The sequence below is a fragment of the Sminthopsis crassicaudata genome, chromosome X, assembly GCF_048593235.1.
Source record: "Sminthopsis crassicaudata isolate SCR6 chromosome X, ASM4859323v1, whole genome shotgun sequence".
Taxonomy (NCBI): Eukaryota; Metazoa; Chordata; class Mammalia; order Dasyuromorphia; family Dasyuridae; genus Sminthopsis; species Sminthopsis crassicaudata.
The window spans coordinates 29,475,201-29,500,779 of NC_133623.1; the positions used below are offsets into that span (position 1 = coordinate 29,475,201).

General features: G+C 42.6%; 1 protein-coding gene across 2 annotated transcripts in view; it reads right to left on the reverse strand.

The window, feature by feature from the left end:
* NSDHL (NAD(P) dependent 3-beta-hydroxysteroid dehydrogenase NSDHL) overlaps positions 1 to 25,579 on the reverse strand; it is a 45,581-nt gene that overhangs the window by 12,141 nt on the left and 7,861 nt on the right. For both annotated transcript variants that reach the window (XM_074277507.1, XM_074277506.1), the window contains exons 2-4: positions 11,246 to 11,373; positions 7,430 to 7,588; positions 2,598 to 2,744 (exon numbers count right to left, since the gene is read on the reverse strand). In XM_074277507.1, coding sequence (XP_074133608.1) covers positions 2,598 to 2,744; positions 7,430 to 7,588; positions 11,246 to 11,326 — 387 coding nt within the window. In that variant the 5' untranslated portion in view covers positions 11,327 to 11,373. The remainder of the gene's footprint in view (positions 1 to 2,597; positions 2,745 to 7,429; positions 7,589 to 11,245; positions 11,374 to 25,579) is intronic.

Consider the following 25,579-nt stretch of genomic DNA (forward strand, 5'->3'; position numbering starts at 1 on the left):
AGGCCAATCAAAGGCGCCGGTTCTTTATTTGGGTGGCAAGGGACAAGGGTGGACATTTTTGGTCTTTTTTTTTTTTTTTTTTAAACCAGGCAGGTTAATGTTCCTGGATATTAGTAGGATTACACTGTCATCTCAGCACAGTGCCTGGCACATGGTACTTAATAAATGTGCAGTGATGGACTGATCTGTGTGACAGAGAAAGAAAGGGGGTGAGTCTAGTGGGAGACAGAGGGTATTCCACTAGTCTAGGCAGAAGGAGGTGAGGGCCTGAATTCTGGCTTGGCTATTTACTATCTGAATGAGTCCGGGCAGGACATTTTCCCCTTTCTATGCTTCAATTTTCTTACTTGGAAAAAAAAGAGGGTTGCACTAGAGAGATACCTTCCAGGAATAAATCTATGACTCTACAAAATAATTCAAGAACACTTATTAAACTCCTACTGTGTTTCAACAAGCATTTATCAAGCACTTACTGTGTGCCAGAGCACTCCATTACAGTATGTTCTTGTGTTAAGGTACTAAGGGTCCCACAAGGTTCCACCTCAAAATCTAACACCCTTAAAAGCTATTCAATACACTTTGAGATCAGATATAGTCCACTCTTTTGGAGCTCACAGGCTCTCTCTCTCTCTCTCTCTCTCTCTCTCTCTCTCTCTCTCTCTCTCTCTCTCTCTCTCTCTCTCTCTCTCACACACACACACACACACACACACACACAAACTATGCTTCTTGTTACTAAGCAGAAATACTTCTTGTTACTAAGTGCCAGAAAGAGGTACAGATTGCTCGGTGAGGTCACAGGGGAAGGTAGCAATTTAGGGTGGGGGTTGGAAACTACAGTGGGCAATGAAATAGTGGGTCCCAACCTTCTCAGCCTTCTGTAGTTTTATGCCACCCCCTCTCTCACCACGGCACCCCTTGGTGGGTATCTATTGGTCAAGAAAACACATGACAATATTCTTGTGGCTCAGGCAAAAATTCTGTGGCCATTCCCTCCCCGTTTTCCCCTATCCTCCCCACTCTCATCCCCCAGCTTCAGGAATTTGATAGGCGTATGGGAACCTGGATCTGGTCATTGTGCCAAAACCACAAAGGGGCACGCAGAAACACTTAGTGCTTCTCTCTTTAGTGCAAGGTACAGTGAAAGTCCATCAAGAGAGGACTGGACATTTTGCAGATTCCACTTCGCCTCGGGGCAAAAGATGAGATAGCCACCCATAGTTTATGAGCAATAAAACAGTAATAACTTTTCCTATTGTGAAAGCCCTTTGAAGTCTGAGACAAATATCCAATGAGGAAATACAACTCTAGTTCCATTTTACAGATGAGGGAACTGAGGCTCAAGAAGCTTGCCCAGGGTCACACAGTTCGTGTCTATGATAGGATTCAAATTCAAGTCTTCCCTACTTTTAGCCCTCCATTTCTATTCTATTCTATTCTTTAAGAAGTCAAAGAACTGTGCTAGTCTTATTTGCCCTCCTAAGAGGTACAAACTGGTGGCAACCAGAAGCTTTTCAGGACAGAAATGTCCCAGCTCTTTAGGGTAATTAAATGGGATGAGAAATTAATTTCTCTCTCTCTCTCTTTTTTTTTTCTGGGGGGGGGGGGGAGAATCAGAGCATCTATTTGGCTTCAGATCCTAGCTCAACTACAGTCTGTCTACCTATAACTTCAAGTCACTTTTCTCTGGGCCTAGCTGGACTAGAAAACCTCAAAGGTCCTTTCTCATTCCAATTGGTCTGAGATGACTATGGCACAGATATATCTGTTGGGGAAGCAGTGGCTCTGGCTGAGTCCCTCCAGAAGCCCCCTTCAGCTCGATTTCCTGCGAGGGCCTTGTCCCATTTAGGCTTGCCGCATATAGCAAGCCTCACCATTACATTGCTCATCCAGGCTAGGGGCTAAACTCACATGGCCTGTGACCCCCACCTCAGAGGGTCAAAAGCAAACGCAATGGTTTCGTAAAAGGCAGACAGCAATCACTTGTTGTGGGTCTTTCATCTGAGACCAAGATAATCAAATGATCACACACTGTCAAAAAGAACCCATTAGCTACCCTTGAACTGCCAGAGTTATCGCTTAGCTAAATCAAATACAACTGTCCTTCTCACTCTGTTTCTCCAGGAAAGTTTGCCCATCTAGATAAGCAGTGACTTAGAGAAAACAATTTTTCAGGTTCCCCCCCAAAACCAAAACAAAAACCCCGAGGAGGCATCCAGATAGAGTTCAAGGGAAAACATGGCCCAGCATGCAACATTGGACAGGGACACTGGATTAGGTCAGGAAGATTGACTTCAAACGGCTGTGTTGCCCTTACTACATCTGTGACCTTGAGCGAGCTTCTCTCCCTTTCTGGGCCTCCATTTCCTTCTCCGTAAAACAGAACGGTTACATTCCTTTCCCCCTTTGTATTAATGATCTTATATGTAACTTTCTGCAAGCTCTCTCCCTGCTGTGAACTTTTACTTCCTCCTCTGTAAAACGAGAGAGAACAAGAAGCCAGATCCACCTCAAAATCTTTGGGCCAAGATCTAACACCCCTAAAAGCTGTTCAATACACTTTGAAAGCATCAGTGCTCTAGGCTGGTACTCTGTACCTGAACTCCAGCCTCTTTGCATGCTTCGATGACTGTCTTGGTGCCAGTGTAGTTCACTCTATAAAAGAGCTCCTTATTATCAGAAGATGGTGCCGGTGACGCACAGTGGAAAACTGTCTTCACCCCCCTCAGAGCAGGGTACAGATCCTAGATGGGCAAGCAAAGGGAAGGGAAAAAGAAAATCAAGCAGTAGCCTTGGTCTTCTGGATGGCTAGAAAGCCCAATTCACCTTCTATGCTTCCTCTCTCACATTTCTGATGTCACCCTCAAAGATCGATTGGCATCGAGCTTTGGTCTTAGGGAGAGGAGAGAGGGCCTAAGTCTTCCAAATTTGCCAAAGCGCTGAACAAACTGAGCATTTCCACATACAAAGGAGAGCAGAAAAAAAGAGGATTGTACAAAACTGCAAATCTCTCTTACATACAGCTTGCTTTTCCTTTTAAGCATAAAACAAATTCAATGCATGACTTTCAAAGTTATCCTATGTTTCTTTCTGACCTTCAAGTTTTTTCTTTTTTCTTTCTTTTTTTTTTAATAATAGTACATTTTTATTTTTCAAAATACATGTAAAGATAGTTATCAACATTCACCCTTACAAAACCTTGTGTTCCAAATTTTTCTCCCTCCCTCCCCTCCCTAGACAGCAAGCAATCCTATATAGGTTGCCATGTACAATTCTTCTCAACATATTTCCACATTTATTATGCTGCACAAGAAAAATCAGATCAAAAGGGAAAAAAAGTTAGGAAGAAAAAACCAAGCAAGCCAACAACAACAAAAAAGTGAAAATACTATGTTCTGATCCACACTCAGTCCCCACAGTCCTCTCTGGATGCAGATGGCTCTCTCCATCACAACAGAATTGGAACTGGCTCGAATCATCTCACTTGATGAGAAGAGCCAAGTCCATCACAGTTGATCATCACAAAATCCTGTTGTTGCTGTGTAGGATGTTCTCTTGGTTTTACTTACTTCACTTACCATCAGCTTGTGTAAGTCTCTTCAGGCCATTCTGAAATCATCCTGCTCATCATTTTTTATAGAGCAACCATATTCCATAGCATTCGTATACCATAGCTTATTCAGGTATTCCCCAACTGTTGGGCGGCCACACAGTTTCCAGTTTCCAGCCACTACAAAAAGGTCTGCCACAAACATTTTTGCACATGTGGGTCCCTTTCCCTCCATTAAGATCTCTTTGGTTTATAAGCCCAGTAGAAACACTGCTGGATCAAAGGGTATGCACAATTTGATAGCCCTTTGGGGATACTTCCAAATCGTTCTCCAGAATGGTTGGATCAGTTCACAACTCCATCAATAATGTCTTGGTGTCTGAGTTTTTCCACATTCCCTCCAATATTTATCATCTTTTCCTGTTATCTTACCCACTCTGAGGGTTGTGAGGTGGTACCTCAGAGTCTTCTTAATTTGCATTTCTCTAATCAATAGTGATTTAGAGCATTTTTTCATATGACTAGAAATAGTTTTAATTTCTTCATCTGAAAAATTGTCTGTTCATATCCTTTGACCCCATATCAACTAGAGAATGGCTTATATTCTTATAAATTTCAGTCAATTCTCTAAATTTTTCAAAAATGAGCTGGCCTTCAAGTTATTAAATTGCCTATACCCTCTGACTCAACAATACCACTATTATTAGTCTGTTTCCAAAGATGATCAGGGAAAAAGGAAAAAACCCTCTATGTTCTCTAGCAGTTCTCTTTGTGGTGGCAAAGAACTGGAAATTGAGGGGAAGCCCATCAGTTGGGGAATGGTTGAATAAATTGTGGTATATGGTTGTCATAGAATACTACTGTGCTATAAGAAATAATGAGCAGTAAGCTTTCAAAAAAAAAAACTAGAAAGTCTTGCATGAAGTAATGAAGAGCAAAATGAGCAGAACCAAGAGAATACTGTACACAGTAACAACAATATTATTTCAAAAACAATTTTTCAATGATCAGAAGTAGAATTTAGTAGGGAAAAAATTGGGGTAGTAATCATTGATCTCAGACAATGTCAAACTTAAAAAAAAAGATTAAATCAAAAGAGAACTCTACAGTATATCAGGCATTTTAATATTTTTAAATGTATGGATATCTATGTGCATAGGCATATGTATGTATGTGTATGTGCATGTGCATGTGTGTATATACATAGGTATACATAAATATATCCATGCTTAACTGTAGCCTGCTTGGAAGAACAGGAGGGGAGGAAAGGGGGAAAAAGAATAAAGTAAAAAGTGTACAGCAGATAACAAAAGGAAGCAATGAAAAGATATAGTTCTGAATACAATGTCTTGTACTATTAAATATTTTCTTGAAATGGAAATTTATTGTTACATATTTTGAATCCTCCCTGGTGTTCAGTTGGGTACAAGATAATTTTTTTTTCTTTTTCTGTCTTTTTTGGTTTTTTGAAATTTTGCATTTAAGTTTTAAATACACTTTAAAAAAAAAAGACAACTTTGAGCAAATATGGATTATTATAAATGGACAGTTTGACTATAATAAATACCCAAATTAACTACAAAAAACATGTGTAGGATGTTGCTATCTAAATCCAGAGAAAGAATTGACAAATAGAAATATGCACAGAATGATTTTATACATATATACATATTTGTGTCTAAAGGTGCCAGAGTGGGAAAGAGGGAAGGAAAAAAAAAGGAAAAAAGATATTTATATGATAACTTTATTATACACTTCAAAGGAATAACAAGTTGTACACAACATATTTGCAGTTTTATGTGCAGTCACCTTTTTTATTAGACTACATTGTGAAAATGCTTGTTTCATTCTAGAAATTAAAAACAAAATAAGTAAAAAAAAATTTTAAGTGCTTCAATGCCCTCTTTCCTTTTCTTTCTGGCAATTCTATTGCTAGCCCCTTTTTCCCTGCCCTCCCCCCATTGAAAAAACAAAGCAAATTCCTTAAAACATATGTATAATCCAGCAAAACAAATTCCCACATTGGTCATGTCCCCAAATGTGTGCCTCATTCAGTACCCTGAGTCCATCACCTGAGCGGGCTTTGCATCACCTTGAGGGTCCACGAGCACGATTCGGCCATGTGGCGGATGTCTCATTAGTTGGGCCAGTCCACCTTGGGGTTATACCCAATGAAAGCTCATCTTTTCAGTAGGGTTTTCTACTTCAATTAAGGGCTCTCATGCTCATGTCATACAATTGTTCCAGCCCCCATTAAAAAAAAAAAGTACCACAACTACTCCCCTCCCAGATGGCAGCCACAGGTCTTGCTGCTTGCATCACACCCTCCTTGGCTGGCTGGGCCCATGTCTTGCCCATGGCACTCATGACTCATGGCACTCTCTAGACAGAACTGAAAAGCCTAGCCTTTGGGGGCTTCCACAAGGAGACGGCTGGATATCTGGGAGATAATGGGGGCTCGGGCTCGTATGAGACAGAGTTTAGCCCAGGATCAATTCACTGAGCCATCTCATCCTCACTCTGGTATCTAATTACTGACTGTGTGACAAATCACCTTCCCTCTCTGACCCTCAGTAATTTTCTCTATGAAATGGGTGGGGGTACTAAGCGATCTCTGAGGTCCTTGTTAGTTCCAAAACTTATAGGCTCTAGAAAAGGAAAATGTAGAGTAAGCCTGACTTAAGGTGGCTTCAGGAAGCCCTGAATTCAAATTTTACCTCAGATGCTTACTAGCTGTGTGATTTTGAACAAATCACGTAACCTCTCTGAACCTCAGTTTCTTCATCTGTCAAATGGGAATGTTAATAATAGTATCTACTTCACAGGGTTGTTGTAGAGCTCAGTTGAGATGATATATGTAATGTGCCTTTTAAATCTTAAAGAGCTCGAAAAATGTTAGCTATTAGGATGATGATGACTAAGTTGGAATGTGGGAAGAACACCAGTCCCACAGAATAATCAATCTTCAGGCATGGGGCGAATCTGGGATCACAGAAAACACATAGAAATTCCTGCTAGATTTTAGGGCCTTCTGAGACTCTGAGGCCCCGGAGGAAGGCTCTGGTGTAGGGGAACTGGTAACAGGATCATGCTAAGTCTGGGTAACTTAACAGTAGCTGGACAGAAGAGATTAGAATATGTCTGAGCCTCCTAATACAGGCTGAACTAGATTTTTTTCCTTCAAACCTGTCTCTCCCCTCCCCTGGTGTACAGTTTCAGAATTCATAGACTCTCATTTTCTTTGTCAAGAAATCCTAGGATACACAGTCCCCTGGGATCTGAAGTGTCCAGTGGCTATGGGGAAAAGGTGAAGAAGCGAAGGGAGGTACCAGAAGCAGGCTCCAAGAGACAGTGGGAACAGCAGTAGGAACAGAAGAGGAGAGATAAGGAAATTAATCAGGGATGGAGCAGGGCAGCTCCCTGAACCTAGGATTGAGCTGGTTTCAGGTCTCAGGCGGGGTTAAAGCAGTGCTTTAAAGGGTGGTGACAGACCTGAGGCCAAAGGGCAGAGGTCACCTAGACAGAGTCAAAACGGAGAAGCTGGCGGTGCACCTTAGAGGTGACTAGCTTCAGTGGCAGGACTTCTATCGTGGCTCAGTTGCTCATAAGAACCCAACTGACTTTCAGACTCCCTGGGAACTTGCACCGAGAACAAAAAGGACCCTCGAGGTCATCAGCACCACCGTGGCCCTGATCCTCTGATGCAGCAATGGACTGAACTAAACCTCAACTAAAGGGCTCAGTGCCATTCACAATTGAGGACCCAAATGGAAAAGGTCTATAGAAACTCAATGCTAGATTCAACAAGAGCAATCAGATAGCATCTCCCTGGCTCCTGAGGATCTGGGGCAGGCAAGCGAAGGCTCACTGGCACGGTACCTTTTTATTGCAGAGGTCTCCCAGGAAAAACTTCACCTCGGGGTTCACGAACCCTTGCCGAATGTCGAAGACATTGACCGTGTAGCCTCTGGCCAGCAGCTGTTCAACCAAATGTTGGCCCAAAAACCCAGAGCCCCCGATCACAGTACATTTCTTGACCTGTGGACATAAAAAAAGCTCATGGAGAGAGACAGAGGGGATGACAGTGGACAGCAGTTGTGACATTGAGAACCACTGACCTCTCAGATGTTACTTGGGTTAGTGACCCTGGTGCCAATGGAAGGAGATTCAATTTTCCCTCTCACTAGAGGCACAGACGGGATCTGCATCAGTAGGGATTACAGATCTGATGATTCACTGAATTCAGCTCTGGTTGGCTCTGATGAACAAGAGATATGCCATGTTTCCCTGGCAGAATGCATACCCATGGGAGACAGCAGGCAGTTACTCTGAAAGCAGGTGAATTAGCTCTGACGATGACAGTGCCAACGCCAACAGAAGGAGGAAGACATTCTCATTCCTGATTTCGAATGCCTCCCCCGTTCTCCCTTCCTGTGCACCTTTATGCCAAAGGAAGCTGGCACTCCAACCAGAGGATGCTCTTCCAAAAGGAATCAAGTAGAAAGCAGGGTCTCAATGGTAGCAGGGTTGGGCAAGGGATAGAACAGGCAACTTTGAACATGCCACTTGGCCTCTCTGTGCCTCAGTTTACTCATCTTCAGATGGAACAGTATTAATTGAATCTATCTCCTGAGATTTTAGGGTTAGGGTGAATATGGATCAATGAGTCAACAGTTGTTCGGTGTTCAGCTATCTATTCAGGTCAGGGGGCTTTACTTTTTTTTCTCCTTGGCTCGCTGAAGAGCTGAGCTTATCGTATTAGCAAAGCACTCTATTGATTCCATTTGGCTTGGGCAACATCAACAATTTGTCAGCTAAGTCCAACTCTGAGATTGTTGTCGCCGGCGGCTGTGTATGGGAGAGGAACTGCATACGGAGAGCAAAGATTCTGACTATGGGAAGAAAGTGCAGAGAATAAAGCATACCCCACTCCCCAAGCCTCACTTGCCTCCCAGGGGCATTTCTCCAAAGCCGCTTTCAAGACCATATCTATGTTTCACTTCTTTATCGCATCCAATCCCTCATTTCTTGATCTCGCAGACAGCCAGCAAAGTCAAGGATTGGTAGAGGTTGGGGGAAGGGAGACTCAGACGAGATAAACTCCGCTCCCCACTCCGCTCCCCACTCGAAAAACGCCAGCTCCCAGTCACTTTGAGTAATGCTTTGATTCTCAACCTTATTTTGTCGCTTATCTCTGAACCACACCCAACACCTCTACACAAGGATTATTGACAGGCACCCCAGCCCTCTCCAGCACCAGAGCAAGTCTCAGGTTATCAACAGCACTGAGCTGATAGAAGGGCAGTGAGGAAGGATTGGGAGGGGAGAGCAAGTTGGCTTTGGATGATATTCCAAAGGCCCCGTGTAAGTCAATTTCAGATGGACTTAGTCTCTCTTCTCCACTGGTTAAAGGGCTCTCTCACTTTTTCTTTTCTTTTTTTTCTTTTTTTTCCTGAGGAGGCTGGGGTTAAGTGACTTGCCCAGGGTCACACAGCTAGGAAGTGTTAAGTGTCTGAGACCAGATTTGAACTCGGTCCTCCTGAATTCAAGGCTGGTGCTCTATCCACTGTGCCACCTAGCTGCCCCCTCTCTCACTTTTTCAAAGGGAAATCCCCTTTCTTGACATATCAGATGCCATCTCAGCATATTAGATATATGAACCCTCTTTGCCATGCTACATTATGATGGAATGTTTCATGATCATTACGCAGGGATTGAGACCTGACGCCACTTAAAAGTTTTCTGCTAACAGCCCCAAATCCCTTTTATTAATGGTATATACTGTGTCGAATATTACTCAAACAGATAGGGATCCTGGCTGCGGTTTGGAAATCTACATGCTCCAGAGAGAGACGCTCACAGGAATGGGATCTGAGCTGGAGACAAAATGGCAACTCTCTTCAAAGAGAATACTTTCAACTATGTAGCAAACAAGTGGCCATAATGGATACAGAACATTACCATTTGCCAGAGCCATGAAGGATGGAAAAGAGGGAGTAGGCTTAGATGCTAGGAAAAAGCACTGGGGTTAGAAATGAGGGGGAAAAAAAAAATTCCACGCCCAGATTGGAAACAAAGCACGTGAGGTTCACAAATGGACTTCCCAGAGAAGCCAAGAACTCCATGTATCTGAGGATTTTCGGAGACCCCCATATCTCTACAGTTTCATTCACAGCAGTACAAGCCTAGAGAGGAGAGAATAGACTCAGCAGTCTCTGGACATGCCTTCAGATCCCAGAGGCTCTGGTTCGGAACATCTCAGCATGACAGTCACATTCTTTTGCTCCTAAGACTGGCTCAGCTCTGCCTAGACTGACCGACATGACTATGTTTTGGCCATCATGTACATAAAGTATTTTGCAAACACCAAAACACGATTGAAATGCCACCCTAGGTTGTAATCAGTTATTATTTCATGTGAATTCCCTCGAAACCCCCTCCTTGGTGGAGGTCGGTTCTGTCCACATTCATTGGCTTCCCCGGTTTCTTTGTATTATTGCCTCGAGGGATCTGAGAGGCAGTGACGCTGTTAGTGAAAACAACCCATGGACCTGGAGTGGCAGCTCAAATCTGACACTCCCACAGCTGTGTCCCCTCGGCCAAGTCACTCTACATCTCCCGGCCTCAGTTTCTTTATCTATCAAATGAGGATAACAAACAGCATTAACCTCCCGAGATCAAATGAGACACTGTACAGAAAGGGCTTTGCCAACCTGAAAAACCCCACTTAAATGGCAGTTTTCATTATGATAACCAAGACTCCTTGAGTACAGGTTAGCTCTCTCCTTCCCATCGCTTCTACCAAAATCAAGACTGACCTTGTCTAACTGGCTGCCATGATGAATGAATGACACATGCCTCTCAAAATGGGCCAGACGCTTATGGAATCCACTGCTCACAGACACCATTACAACCAACTAGGTAGCCAACAGTATGTTCGGGGTCATCATCACATCCTCTCCCGGAGATGTGTTTTATGCCCCCTTCCTCTAATATCTCAATGGCCTCTAGTTCCAAGGCAACATGGCCGAATGCCACCTCGCTCAGGCGGGCCCGGCTCTTAGTCAATTCTCCTTCCTGTCTGCCAGATGTGATCATTATTACATTTTTTCCCATTTCTCTCAATTCTTCTTATCAGTACCCTGAGCATTTGACTTCAGACTCAGGCAACGGTAATTTCCTGAACGGCTCTTTCTTCTTTTATTGACTCTCGGAACAGTATCAACTGGCACCAAGCTCATTTTCAGTTATCTTCCCGAACCATCTTTGTCTGGGCTGGACTGCTTGCGCCAACCTCTCCTCACAGGCTTGCTGTGAGGAAAGGGCTTTTAAAATCAGAACTCTCATTTAACCCTGAAATCGCCTCTTCGGCACTGTGCTCTAACTACAAATCCTCTTGGAAGTAGGCGGGTACAAGACTTAAAGAACACCATGGCCTGTCAGATCGACTTCTTACGGTGACCTCACCTGACAATGTATCCACCATTCTGCCCTAGCAGACCCGCACCATTCTGCCAAGAAGAGGAAGAAGAGGGTGGTCTCTGTCATCATCTGATCTCCAGAACCAGTTATTCATTCACAGTATGGTTTCATTTGAGCGGTCTTTTCATCTACATGCCTGGGAGCTGGTTAACTGCTTTACCGTCCCTGGGTGTGTGGGTCAATGGCCTGCTGAGGTACCCCCCATCCCCTTACCTGCTGCTGGTCACTAATGTTTTCTGCCACTTGTTTTTCTTCAGGCTTGGGCACCATATGCTCACCAATTGTGCTCTCCATTTTCTGTTCAAATATTGGGTCCAGTCTGATGACCAACTTTTCTCTTCCTAAAGACAGACAGATGTAGAGACAGACATTGAAACGGTGACAACCCCGAGGCCTTCAAGCACCAGCTCCCTTGAGGTTCCTCAGACAGGCCTTGGGAGAGGGCCCGGAATATCTCTCAGGTCCTCTGAGAGGATGGCCGGCATGCTACGCGTTCCCTCCGCCCCCGACATACACAGACAGACAGACAGACAGACATGATCCTGGCTGCCCTCACAGACACCGCAGAGCCCTGACTGGACCTGGGAGAACACGCCATCTCATGCCAAATGAAGAACCTTGCCAGAAGAGCACAACCCAGGAGACCAATGCCTACATGTTCTCTCTTTTATGGGGAGTACAAGGGCTACACGTCAGCCAGGAGAAACACTGAAACTGCACTTGGTCGCCATCTCCCCCAAGGAATGGGAGAGTCATTGGCCAAAGGTAAAGAAGATCAGCTTTGATGGAGAGATTCCCCTGAAACTGGCCAGAAGTCCACTGGAGCGTGCTATGGGTGCAAGCAGGTGACCCACTCATAAATGGCCCAGTTGGCTTCCACATGCTAGTACAGAAAAATCTCTTAATTTGGGACTTAGCATCCCATACAAAACCGAGAGAACCGATCTGTCCACTGGAGGTCTCTCTCAAGTCAAATACACTGCCTTGCTAGGAGGTCACAGGAACAGCTCTTTCCCCCTGCTGGCTCAGGAGACACACTACGGAGATTCTAATGAAGGCTTTGGGAGGCAGAGATGAACAGGATCCTGGCTGGGCCACATGTCTGTTGTCTGTGACTCTGGGCAAGCCACTTCCTGTGTCTGGGCCTGTTTCTTCATTGGGGTTCTGCTAGATGACCTCTGGTGTCCCTTCCGGCTCTAAAGCTATACTGCCATGACCTTGGACACCATCCACAAATTCTAAATAGAGGGAGGCTTGTATGCATAGTGGGGGTGGCGGTGGTGGCAGTAGTAGTAGTAGTAGTGGGCCTGGGAAGTGCTAGCAACATAGAAAGGAACTGGTTTCTCCAGGGTTCTCTCCCTCTAGTCATTGGCTAAAGAACATTTTAGAAAAACTAATTACCCCTTCCTGCCCAAAATTGGGAATGTAAACATCTGGGAGGGAAAAAAAAAGAATTGTGATCTCCAAAACTTTCCAGGAAAGTTTTAGGAGGGAGGATAGTCACCCTGGGTAAACAGAGGCAAAGGATGACCTTAGTTTGACTAAAGTCATCTACAAGCTATGAAAAGTGTTTTTTTTTTTTTTTTTTTTTTCTGTATTAGAAGGCCTTTGTGGGTAACCTTTCGGACATAAACATTTATTGATAGAATAGGCCTAACCTTAGTTTGACTAAAGTCATCTACAAGCTATGAAAAGTGTTTTTGTTTTTTTTTTTTTCTGTATTAGAAGGCCTTTGTGGGTAACCTTTCGGACATAAACATTTATTGATAGAATAGGCCTAACCCTTTCTATCCTTGCCATCTTCTCCCCTCCCCCCCCCAAAAAAAAATACTCTTCTTTAAACCAGAAGTTTTATTAGTTGGGAACTGCTGCTAAGACAACTCTCTCCCTCATGCCTGTAGACATCCCTGGCTACTCAGGAGAAGTTGCCAGGGGCCCCAGTCCGTATGTAGTAGAAACAGGATTTGAGGTCAGGATGTGTAGCCTTTCTTTCTGCAAGGTGAACCGCTGCCCATTTTACTACATTGACCCTTCCAAGATCTGAAAAGCTCCCTAATCTAGAGATGGGAGGGTCCTCAGAGGCCATCTGTGCTACCCCCGGCCCTTCTAATTTTATAGTAACATGCCCAAGGTTACAGAGGTTACATGCCAGAGACAGGATTGAAGCCAAACCCTTGGTCCCCAAAGCCAGTCTACTAGGCCTCCCCACATGTGACTTCAAGCTAGGCTCTCGGGAGCCAAAGGAGCTGAGCCCCTTTTCTGCAGCTCCTCCAGGATATATATACAAGAAATAGATGACAAGTTTGGGTCAAAGGATCAGGACCTGAGCTGACTTCTGATTTCACTGGTACTGAGGACTCTGGGATGAGGAAGCTCCCTTCAATGCAGCCAAGTGCAGGCTAGCACCTTCTGAAATTGCCCGGGCACACTGTAAAAGAAGGGTGATTTACTCAGAGTCACACAGCCAGAGGGTGTTAAAAATAGAGCTCAATTCCAGGCCCTCCTGCCTTTAGGAAGATTCTCCTTTCACTATTTAGGAATAAAAGCTAACTTAGTAGATTTATAAAAATGGCCAAGATTGGACACAAATATTGGCTCCACAATCTGACTGCTTTCTGGGGGAGGCTAGGCGGTGCATGGTGGGAAAAAGCACCAGGTTTCAAGTAGGAAGGACCTGCATTCGAATTCCAGCTCTGCTCCTCATTACCTGTATGACTTTTTAGATAACTCACTTACTTCTACTTATGTGGGCCTTGGTTTCATCATATCTGTGAACTGGTTTTTTTTTTTTTTTTTAATTAAAGGTTTGGATAATTACATTTCAATATAATTGATTTCCTTGGTAATGCTACACATTTTAGTTGTACATTTAAAAACCTGTATCTGAAAAAGGACTCCATAGGTTCCTTCAGACTGACTACTCAAGGGGTCCAGGACCCACAACCAAAGTGAAGAAGCCCTTTCCTAGAACAGTGGTTCTCAAAGTGTGGCTCAAAGGATCCTGGAATTTCTGAAACCCTTTCAGAGAGTCTACTAATTTAAAATTATTTTTTATTTCAAATGTGGTATATATCTAAAAATATAACCCTCATCAACAAAAAATCTTTGGGCAGATCCTCCAAGTATATGATAATATAAATATAAATTATACATATAATATAAAGGGATTCTGAGAATACACGTTGGAACCACCAGCGTAGAGGCTCTGTCAGGCGCCTTCCAACTCTGGCTTCTTTAAGCCTGGGCTCCTTCCTTTGTACCCTTACTTGCTCCATACAGAATTGCATGTGGCACCCCCAACAGGCTTCTTCCCCTACTTTTACTTTACCCTCTCCTAAACTCCACTGCCAGATCACTCTTTTCAATATCTCTGGTAATAAAAATTTTCCTTTGGTAAATGAAAAAAACTGCAGTCTCAGAGATATACTTTTTTTTTTTTTGGGGGGGGGGATTAAGTGACTTGTCTAGAGTCACACTGCTAGGAAGTTTCTGATGCCAGATTTGAATTCAGGTCCTTCTGCCTCCAGAGCTTCTGTTCAATCCCTATGTCACATAGTAGCCTTGAGAGCAATATTTTCTTTCTTTTTTTATTTTGGCAAATACATTAGGAAATAGTTTTCACTATTCATTTTTGTAAAGAGAACTGTACCTTCAAAAGGAATAGATCTTCTTTTAAAGGCAACCCTGTCATAGGAGAAACAAAGCCAGAGATAGATAGAGACAGAGACAAAGAGAGAAAAAGAGAGAAAAGGAGAGAAACAGATGAAGAAAAAAAGTGAAACACAGAGAAATAGAAATAAAGAGAAATGGAGAAAGAAACAGAGAAGTAGAAATAGAGAAATGAAGAAAGAAACAAAGAAATATAGAGAAATGGAGAAAAAGAGAAACAGAGAGAAAAATGGAGAAAGAATAGAAAGAGAGAAATACACAGAGAGAAATATAGAGAGAAATAGTGAAACAGGGAGAGTAATAGAGAGAAACAGAGAGAGAAATAGAAATGGAGAGAGAAACTGAGAGAGAAAGAGAAACAGAGAAACAAAGAAAGAGAGAGACAAACAGAAAGAAAAAGTGAAACAGAAATAGAAATGGGGAGAGAAACAGAGAGAGCTCTAGTAAGACCGGGAAATGTAGAAAAAAAGAACATGCCAAAAAAAGAGAGAAATAGAGAAATAGAAAGAGAAAAACAGAGAGAAAGAAAAATAGAGAAAAAAGAGAAAGAGAAAAAAAGAAACAGAAAAATATATGGAGAAATGGAGAAAAAAGAGAAAGAGAGAGAAATGGAGAAAAAAGAAAAAGCAGAAGAGAAATAGAAAAATAGAAAGAGAAAGAAACAGAGAAAGATAAATGGAGAAAAAAGAGAAAGAGAAACAGAGAAAATATATAGAGAAATGGAGAAAAAAGAGAAACAGAGAGAGAAATGGAGAGAAAAAGTGATAGAGGGAAGAAATGGAAAAAGACAGAAAAACAGAAATAGGGAAAGAGACAGAGAAACAGAGAGAAAGAGAGAAATGGAGAGAGAAAAAGAAATATACAGAGAAATGGAGGGAGAAACAGAGAGGGAGAGAGAGAGAGAGAGAGAAATAGAGAGGGGGGAGGGAGGGAGAGAGACAGAAAGAGAAATCTTCAGAGAGATAAAGAGAGAAATAGAGAAACCAAGAGAAAAAGAAACACACAGAAAGAGAGAAATAGAGAGAAAAAAGACACAGAAACAGAGAGAGAGAAACACACAGAGAAATGGAGAAAGAAAAAGAAACAAAAATGGATAGAGAAAAAGAAACATAGAGAGAAATGGATAGAGAAAAAGAGAAACCGAGTGAGAGAAACACACAGAGAAAAATGGAGAGAAAAAAAGAGAAACAGAAATGGAGACAGAAAAAGAAACACAGAGAGAAATGGAAAGAGAAAAAGAAACAGAAATGGAAAAGAAAAAGAGAAAGAGAAAAATGGAGACAAAGAGAAACAGAGAGAGAAAGTGAAACAGAGCGAAATGGAGAGAAAAAAGAGAACAGAGAAAAAGAGAGAGAGAAAGAAACAGAAAGAGAAAGAGATAGAAAGAAATAATAGAGAAAGAGAAATGGAGAGAGGAAAAAGAGAAGAAACACATGGAGAGAAATCTAGAAACACAGAGAAATGAAGAGAGAAAAAGAAACACAGAGAGAAATGGAGAGAAAAAGAAACACACAGAGAGAAATGGAGAGAAAGAGAAACAGAAAGAGAAATGCAGAGAAAAAAGAGAAACACACAGAGAAAGAGAGAAATGGATAGACAGAGAGAAAGAGAAACACAGAGGGGGAGAGAGAAATAGAGAAACAGAAAGAGAGAGAAAGAAACAGAAAAAGTGAAAGAAATGGAGAAACAGAAATGGAGGGAGAAAGAGAGAAAGAGGCAGAAAGAGAGAGATATAGAGAAACAGGAAGAGAAATGGAGAGAGAAGAGAAATACACAGAGAAATGGAGAGAAAAAAAGCAAAAGGGAGAAACAGAAAGAGGGAGAAATAGAGAAAGAAAAATGGAGAGAGAAAAAGAGACACAGAGAGAAATGGAGAAGAAACACATGGAGAGAAATAGAAACACAGAAATGGAGAGAGAAAAAGAGAAACAGAAAAAGTGAAACACACAGAAAGAAATGGATAGACATAGAAACAGAGAGGGAGAGAGAAAGAGAAACAGAAAGAGAGAAAGAAACAGAAAAAGTGAGAGAGAAATGGAGAAACAGAAATGGAGGGAGAACGAGACAGAAAAAGATAGAGAGAAACAGGAAGAGAAATGGAGAGAAAAAGAGAGAAACAGAGAAAGAGGGAGAAATAAGAGAAAGAAAAATGGAGAGAGAAAACAAGACACACAGAGAGAAATGGAGAAGAAACACATGGAGAGAAATAGAAACACAGAAATGCAGAGAGAAAAAGAAACACACAGAGAAGAAATGGAGAGAGAAAAAGAGAAACAGAAAAAGTGAAACACACAGAGAAAGAGAGAAATGGATAGACAGAGAAAGAGAAATAGAGAGAAACAGAGAGGGAAAGAGAAAGAGAAACAGAAAGAAACAGAGAGAAATGGAGAGAGAAAAAGAGAAACAGAAATGGAGGGAGAAAGAGAAAGAGACAGAAAGAGAGAGAAACAGAAAGAGAAATGGAGAGAAAAAAGAGAAATACACAGAGAGAAATTGAGAAAGTGAGAGAGAAAGAAACAGAGAAGAGAGATGCAAAGAAAGAGAGAAATAGAAATGGAGAAGACAAAAAGAAAAAAGGAATGGAGAGAGAAAAAGTAAAACAAAGAGAGAGATGGAGAAAGAAACAGAAATAGAAATGGAGAGAGAAAAAGACACACACAAGTGGAGAGTGAACAAGATGAACAGAAATGCACAGAAAAAAGAGAAACTGAGAGAGAAAAAGTGAAACACACAAAGAGAGAGGAATGGAGAAAGAAACAGAGAAAGAAACTCTGAAGCAGAGAGGAAGAGAGAAGTGGAGAGAAACAGAGATGGAGAATGAAAAACACAGAAATAGAGAAACACTGAGAAATGGAGAAAGAAAAAGACACAGAAATGGAGAGAAAAAGTGAAACAGAGAGAGAAACAGAAAGGGAAATAGAGAAATACATAGAAATGGAAAAATGGAGAGAGAAAAAAGAGAAACAGAGAGAAAGAGAAATCGAGAGAAATACAGAGGAAGAGAAATAGAAAGAAAGAAAGAGGGAAATAGAGAAAACCAGAAAGCCTTGGAGCCAGTCAGTCAACAAACATTTGTTAAGTGCCTACTGTGAGCTAGGAAGATCAAGGCTCAAGTTCTGCCCCTAAAACACACTGGCTGTGTGACCCTGGGCAAATAATTTCTCCCCTGAACCCTCTAGGCCAGAGGTGTCAAATCTGCCAAATGCTACCAGCCTACAGTGAGTCTTCTGTATGGTTGGGTGGTCCCATATCTTTTTGAGTTTGAGCTATGGCTCTACATTGCAGAGAAGATGCTGATCTGCATTGGGAGAAGGTATTTCCCCTCCTGAGAGTTATCTATATCAATAAAAGGGCCAGACTCTAACTCTATCTTATTTGTTCTTTCTTTCTTTCTTTTTTCTTTTTCTTCTTCTTTCTTTCTTTCTTTTTTTTTTTTTAAACAAAGCAATTGGGGTTAGGTGACTTGCCTAGGTTTACACAGTAGGTGTTAAATGTCTGAGTCTGCACTAGAACCAGGTCCTCCTGCCTCCAGGGCCAGTGCTCCACTGTGCCACCTAGCTGCCCCATCTTATTTATTTGTATTTGAAAGAGAAGAGTAAAATTCTTATGATATATGATAGCCTTAATGTTATTTTATATAATATAATAGGTATTTTTTGTTTATATATTATAATGACCACAAACCCATCAGAATATGAAATATTGGGTATCGACACATGCAGTAAACTATGCTGGAATCTCAAATATCGAAAATGTGACAGTTCTACCAGGGAAGTTTAATACTTGTGGTTTTTACCCATCATGCATTAAGGACTAACAGAATGAGAACCTAAGTATGGCAATGGCAGCCATGAAGTGAAATGTGAAGAGAGCTAGAAGAAGGCCTTTGGCACACTGGACAGGTCTTCTTCCTAAGGTACTTATGGGAAGATGAGGACAAGAATCCCATAGCATAGGAAGGCATGGCTCAGCTGCAATCTGCATTGGAGCATGGAGTGCCCAGAGCCATAACTAGGAATTTTTTTTGCACATAAGCACTGTACACTCTGCCTAGGGCAAACAATGCCCTCAGTTGAGGCATGGCAGGCCAAGAAAATCAGCCTAGTCTACGCTGCCTATTTTAACCCCTTAACTAATTCTTTGCCAGCTCCTATATAGCTGAAGTGATCTCAAAATTTGGCACCCTGGGACGAAGACTAGTTTGCCCCAACTTGGTCGCGGCTCTTAGAGCAACACGTAACGACAGATCTTGGATACTTGGAAAAGCCACCATGGGACTTTTTTATCCATTAACAAAGAATGTTTCTTTTAGCCAAAGCTCGGATTCTTTGATATAAGACACAAACCATGAAATCCTTTCTGTGTGGGAGAGCGCAGTGCTGAAATTCTAACTGATGCCAATAGGAAAATGGGAGCGAATAGATGAGCTTTATACACAAACATTTTAGAAGTGAGTCTATTGTGAAACATCAGGTCAGTTCAAAGTACTACTGAGGGTACATTGCCATGCTCCACCCCATCCCTCCCAGAATATCTGGCCATAGAGCTAGCTACTCTAAGAACTGCTACTACTTGCCCATATCCCACCGAGTGTACCTAGCGCTCCCAACTTGCACATGGCCCAGAGGGGAAGGCATCAACCAGGCGATTACTTAACCAGTGCACCAAAACACATCCCAGACAGTCCAGCCCTGCTAGTGAGAGTCCTGAGAATCAAAATTTCCCAATTAAATGATCCACCTAAAGCCCAACAGGCAAATCTACCAACTTAACCACTTCCTGAAATCAGCTTCCCCCTTTCCCCAAGTCCAAAAGACTGCATGCAGCTGGCCTCGGGACTAGGAGAGACACACGGCCTTCCACCTACATGATGTAATGCCCTCTTTTAGAGATAGAGGCCTCAGGGTCAGAACAACTGAGGCCATAATTCTATGGACAATCTCCACCACTCAAACACGTAGACAGCATTGAAATTTGTGACTTATATTTGTTTGGGGTCCAGAGCTGTGATTTTTATCAATCTATAGAGATTTTCCAATGTGAAAACTTCTTCTCTTGATGCAAACTGGCAAGCAGATTGCTTGCAAGATACAGTCTTAAAGAGATGCCCAGTGACCCGTCCTGAATTCAAGTAACAATGACCAGGATGTACTCAAGGGCTTCCCGATTCCAAGGCCAGATCTCTATTCACTATACTATAATATATGTCTAAATACCACATGCTTCACTTTAGTATTTCAAGGGTATTGACACCCCTGCAAAACCTTGTGTTCCAAATGTGTCTCCCTCATCCCCCCCCCCCCTCCCCAGACAGCTTATTAACTGTTTTCTGAGAGTCACCTTCATTGCACTGTGGCCGACCAGGTGCGAAGCCTCTGACCCTAGCAAGGGTGGTCTCAGGAACCCACGGACACACTCAGAATATACTATGAGCACAGAGACACGACATATCCGGCGCACACACGCCACAATGAGAAGCCCCCTCAAAGGGCAGCACCTGCCACATCTTATCTACCATTCCCCAACTCTTGTTGACGCGATCTTTGAGAACTGAGAGTATGAGAAGGTATAGGAGGAGGAGGAGATTGCATAGCACACATATATTTTAAAATAATGTTTAAAAGGCACGCCTCTAGCACGATATTCCTGAAGCAGAAAATCCATTAAGCCAGGCTCACATTCATTTCATTGAAATGGCAAAAGGAGGCAAGTCCACCCTATTTTGATTAGGCCAAGTAGATCTCAATCAAGCTATTAATACTTTATTATCACCATCATTATTACCATTATTAGACCCAAGATTTGTGATTTAACTGGTATAGGAATTCCCTCTACTTCTTGACTAGCAACCACCAAGGAGCATAGAGCCTTTGGGAATAGTACAGAGGACCGGCTTGTCCATAGTTGCTCACACAGCTAATATAGATCAGAGGCAAGAAATCTGGCCAACTCTTAGGCTGCCTCTCAATTGTGTGTGTGTGTGTGTGTGTGTGTGTGTGTGTGTGCTGAGGCAATTGGGGTTAAGTGACTTGCCCAGGGTTACATAGATAAGCAGTATTAAGTGTCTAAGACAGAATTGGAAGTCAGGTCCTCCCGACTTTGGAGTCTGTGCTCTATCCACTCAACCAACTAACTGCCCCTACTGCCTCTCAATTCTTCAGAATAGTTAGAAACTCCCTGCTTAAATAGAAACTGCCTGACCAGCACTGGATCTTCAGCCTCCTTTTTGATGTTATATCTTAAGTTCTCAAAACTGAAGCCTGTTCCATTTAGACCAGTGCACATTCATTCACATAGGACAGCTAGATGGTGTTAGACCTGCAGTTAAGAAGCCCTGAATTCAAATCTGACCTCCTGACATGTACTAGTTGATCCTGGGCAAGACACTTAACTTACTACTGCCTCAGTTTTCTCACTGTGAAAGGTATCTGTCACAACACCTTACTAGGTTGTATAAGGCTCAAATGAGCTAATATATACAGATCTTCAAGTGCTATAGTATTGTTATTCTTGTCAAGTCATTTCGGTTGTGTCCAACTCTTCATGACCCATTTGGGGCTTTCTAGGCAAAGCTACTGTAGTGGTTTGCCATTTCCTTCTCTAGCTCATTTTATCTTACTTATTTATTTTTAAATAACAGCTTTGAATTGTCAAAATATATGCGTGGATAATTTTCAACATTCACACTTGTAAAACTTGTGTTCTAAATTTTTCTCTCTCCTTTCCCCCCACTTCCCCTAGGTGGCAAGTAGTTCAATATAGGTTAAACATGTGTAATTCTACACATATTTCCACATTTATCATATCTAGCCCATTTTACAGATGAGGAAACAGAGGCAAAGCTAGTAAGTGTATGAAGCTGGATTTGAACTCATAAAGATGAGTGTCCCTGATTCTAAGTCCAGTGCTCTATTCATGGCACCACCCAGCTGCCCCAAAGTACTACATAAGTGCTAGCAACTATTTGATGTTTCTCAGAGTGGGCCTATAGGGCTTAGTAGCACTGGATTTGGAGCCAGAGGGTGTGTGGGTTCAAATCCAGGCTCTACCTCTTACTGTTTGTGTGTCCCTTGGTAAGTCACTTAATCTTTCCAGGCCTCAGTTACTTCATTTGTAAAAAATGGGAAGAGGAGGGGAAGGGTTGGACCCAATGGCCTCTGAAGCCATTGAAATTGAAAGTCCCTGTGATCTTGGGATCCATGTGGGAATGCTATATGTAAGACCTGGGTCTTCTTGAAATGTCATTTTCTGGGGGCTTCTCAGTCTCCAGAAACTGGCTGTGGTGCACACAGACTAAGGGATATTGGGGTGCTGGGAGCTGGGGTGAGGAAATACCAGCAACAAAAGAGGCTTAAGTAGAGAAAAACTGATTTCCCCAGTCTTCTAAGGCCTAAGATTTTAAAACTTTAAGTGACTTTTTCCCTTAATGAAAATAATTATAGAGGAAAAGATTAAATTTATTCAAGCTCCTCTCCCTAGTCACAGTATCCCATAAATGGTGATTTGGAATATTTGTGAGAAAAGAAGAAAGGAGATTCCCTAAACCTCACCACAAAGCTATGCAAGGGAGGCCCGTCACCCTCAATCAACTAAGGCCCAGAATGATATCAGCTTGACCAGAGACACCAAAGCTAAGTCAGAAGCTGCTGTTGGGCTCAGTTTGATATCTGATCCTTAGACCTACTTTTCATGATGAACCGGGAGAAAAACAAAGGAAGTCGGGGAAACAACAGAAATAGCCAAGTTTGGTGCTTTCTTTCTCTCAAATGACCCAAACCAGCCAGCTACCCCATTTTGCCAATGGTTATCCTTAAGGTCCCAGAGACAAGCCTCCCTTTCCGGGGAACCAGTCCTCCTCCCTTGAGTTCACCAATAAAGTTGGAAACACAATGCAACAATATATATATTTTCAACCTTGACAGTCAGCTGCTGATATTGCAAGTTGAGAGGTCCCTGAAGAATATGAAGTACCCGAAGTTAGTTACAAAGGTAGCGGCCACCAGAGAACAGCTAGTTTCATCCCATACTTTTTGATAAACAAAAACTAGCCCCTGGATAAGCAAACAAAGTATTCTTTTTCCAATGCCAAGCACTATTGCATATTCTTCAAAGTTACCAAGTCCCACTGAGGAAGGAAAAAATTAAGAACTTAAAGAATGTTATCTCTAAGCCAGGTAGTTCTCAGCGTTCCCCTCACTCCCTCCAAACCCAGTCGGGAAAAAATATCACATTGGAATTCCCTACCATTCTCTCACCCTAATTTGTAGCAAGCTGTTATCAGGCTCAAACTGAACATTATGGGCAGCCTTGAAAGTGGGGGGGGGGGGGAAAGGGACAAAATGGAGGGTGAGGGGAGGGAAGGAAGGGGAGCTTTCATGGGTTTGCAAATTGGGAAGGGGGCTCGTCTTTTTCTGCCAATTCCATTTGCCGCCCATCTTCTCTGCTTAGTAAGGGAGAAGGGGGCTTTTTGCCTTCTAGATTTCTTTCTTTTCTTTTTCTTTTTGATATGTTTTTATGTCTTTGGAGAGACAGTGGTCAGTTTAAAAGGAAAGAATGGGAGAGAATCCCATCCCTTCTTCTTCTCACCACAGATCTACCCCAGGGAAATCGAGACCTGGATACCCAAGGTTTATGGCTACTAGTGTTGTCTGCCAACAAAAACAAGCCTTCCAGCTTGAAGGCAGCAAGTAAACACATTTACTGATCAAGAGGGACCTCAAAGGAGTCGAGTGAGCCCCCACTCCCCAAAGAAAAGATTTCTCTTTTACATTTCGGCAAAGTTCCTTTCATGTACCCTGTGCAAATACAGACAGGAAAAGCCTTTTGTGAGAGAAGCAAAAAAGAAAAAAAAAATCAAAATACATCAGGAGTGTTTTCCTACACAGGCTAGGAAGAGGTAACTGGGACGCTTCCTTGCATCTTGGAGTGGAGAATCAACTTCTCTCCGAGATGTAAAGAATGTCCCAAACAGTAACTCCCCTCGCCACTGAGTTCTTTCAAAAGCCCATGACCAGTGGCCCCGCACAGCTCCTGTGAAAGGCCTCTCAAGGGGTGATGCAGCTGGGAAGAAGCAACGAGAGAGAGAAGAGCAGCTTTTTTTCTGTGCACATACTAATTGGCATAGTTGGTACATTTCTTTGAGAAGCTGCTGCAAAGCAGGAGTCCTGGGAAAAACAAAATGAAGGCCTTTCTCTCCAAATTCAAATGCAGAACACGTAACAGAAAAACTTCCCCAATTAGTATTAATGATGCAAATAACGAAGCGTTTGCTTTTTTGCAAAGCTGCCTCTCCACTGTTACCTAAGAAACCCGGCTTGAGCTGGTCCCTATTCTCACGTGCGTCAGCTTGAGCCAATACGAAAACATACCATTTTTTATACAGAAATCAGCAAAATGCAATATTTTCAACATGGCTCCCGGGGGAGCTTGTTTCTCGGAAATGAAAACGGGCGATACTGTATAGACAATTCCAAGGGTATATGAAAATAATGACATCTTCAAGAAACTCACGATTTACATTAGAACAGCAAAGGAGAAACCAGAAATGAAGTCAAACTAGCCAAGGAAACTGAGGTGTGGAGCGTTAGAGGGATTTGGTGCAGGAACACAGCTGGTCGATGACGGAGCTGGCATGGCAACCCAGATCTCTCCTGCCTGCCAAGCCACTGCTCTGGCCATTATACAGATCACCTTCCTCCCTTCCCTCAACAATCCAGAAAACACAAAGCTAGCCAAAACACACCTTGCTTTCAAAGGCTCAGAGATTTCAAGATCTCCTAGATCCTCTATCCTGTGCTTCTTACTTGGGGAGGGGGATACAGCTTGCTTCTGAAATAGTTCAATAACTGGATTTCAACAAAATGATTCCCTTTATGATCAATCCTATGGCATTCAAAATAGACTTCATCACACTGTCACAGAGCTCCATGACACAGCCGAGGTAAAGAACCCCAACTCTAGTCCAACCACTTAATCTTCCAGATGAGGAGACTGCACCCCAGACAGGTAAAGTGATGGGCCCGAGTCACAGGAGCAACAGGTAACAGAGCTGGGATTTAAATCCAGGTCCCTGACTGCAAATCTGGTACCTTCTCCACTGTACTATGTATGATTGGTCTCATCTGGGCCCTCCAGCCAGGGCAGCCTGATGAGTGAAGTACCCAAAGGTTCCCCCTCCCATTCCCCTTAGGAAGCAGGCCCACAACAGTGGGGTGTCAGGAGACAACCTGTATTCCTTCTAAGATCACCTGACTTTGCCTCTGTTTTTTTTTGGGGGGGGGCATTTCTTGCAGCATTTCTTTGTTTTCTTTCCCATCATCCCACCCTTGCTGCCCCAACCCTGGACAACCTGACTTTGGTTCAGGTTGCTCCATTGAGGTGGGTGTAGTACCTCTTCCCAGCTCTGTGACCCTGGGCAAATGACTTCTCCCTTCTGGGTCAAAATTTCCTCATCTGTAAAATGGGGATAATAATGCTGACATTCACTTACCTCACAAGGCTGGTGTGAGAAAACAGAAGTCAACATAGAAATGTGAGTAACAGTTATTACTACTCACCTAAGATCACTCACCTGGAACCACCTACAGCTCCGGACAGCAGTTGGATGTTCCCTTTTGGGTCTTTGCCACAGCTTCTTAAAGCAAGCCCACGAGCATCAAGTTTGCTTGGGTTTCTTATGTTTTCTCTTGAATATATTTTTCTATTTCTCTACATATCCTTTTGTCATCTTTGTGGATTTCTCTTCTATTTCCCTCTCCCTTCCTCCCCACTGAGGATTCGGTTCAACACACTAATCATTTGTTAAGCTTTACTTTTTTATGTAAGACGCAATGCTGGGTCTCAGGTTACAAAAATGAAAGATGCAAGTGTCCCTGTTTT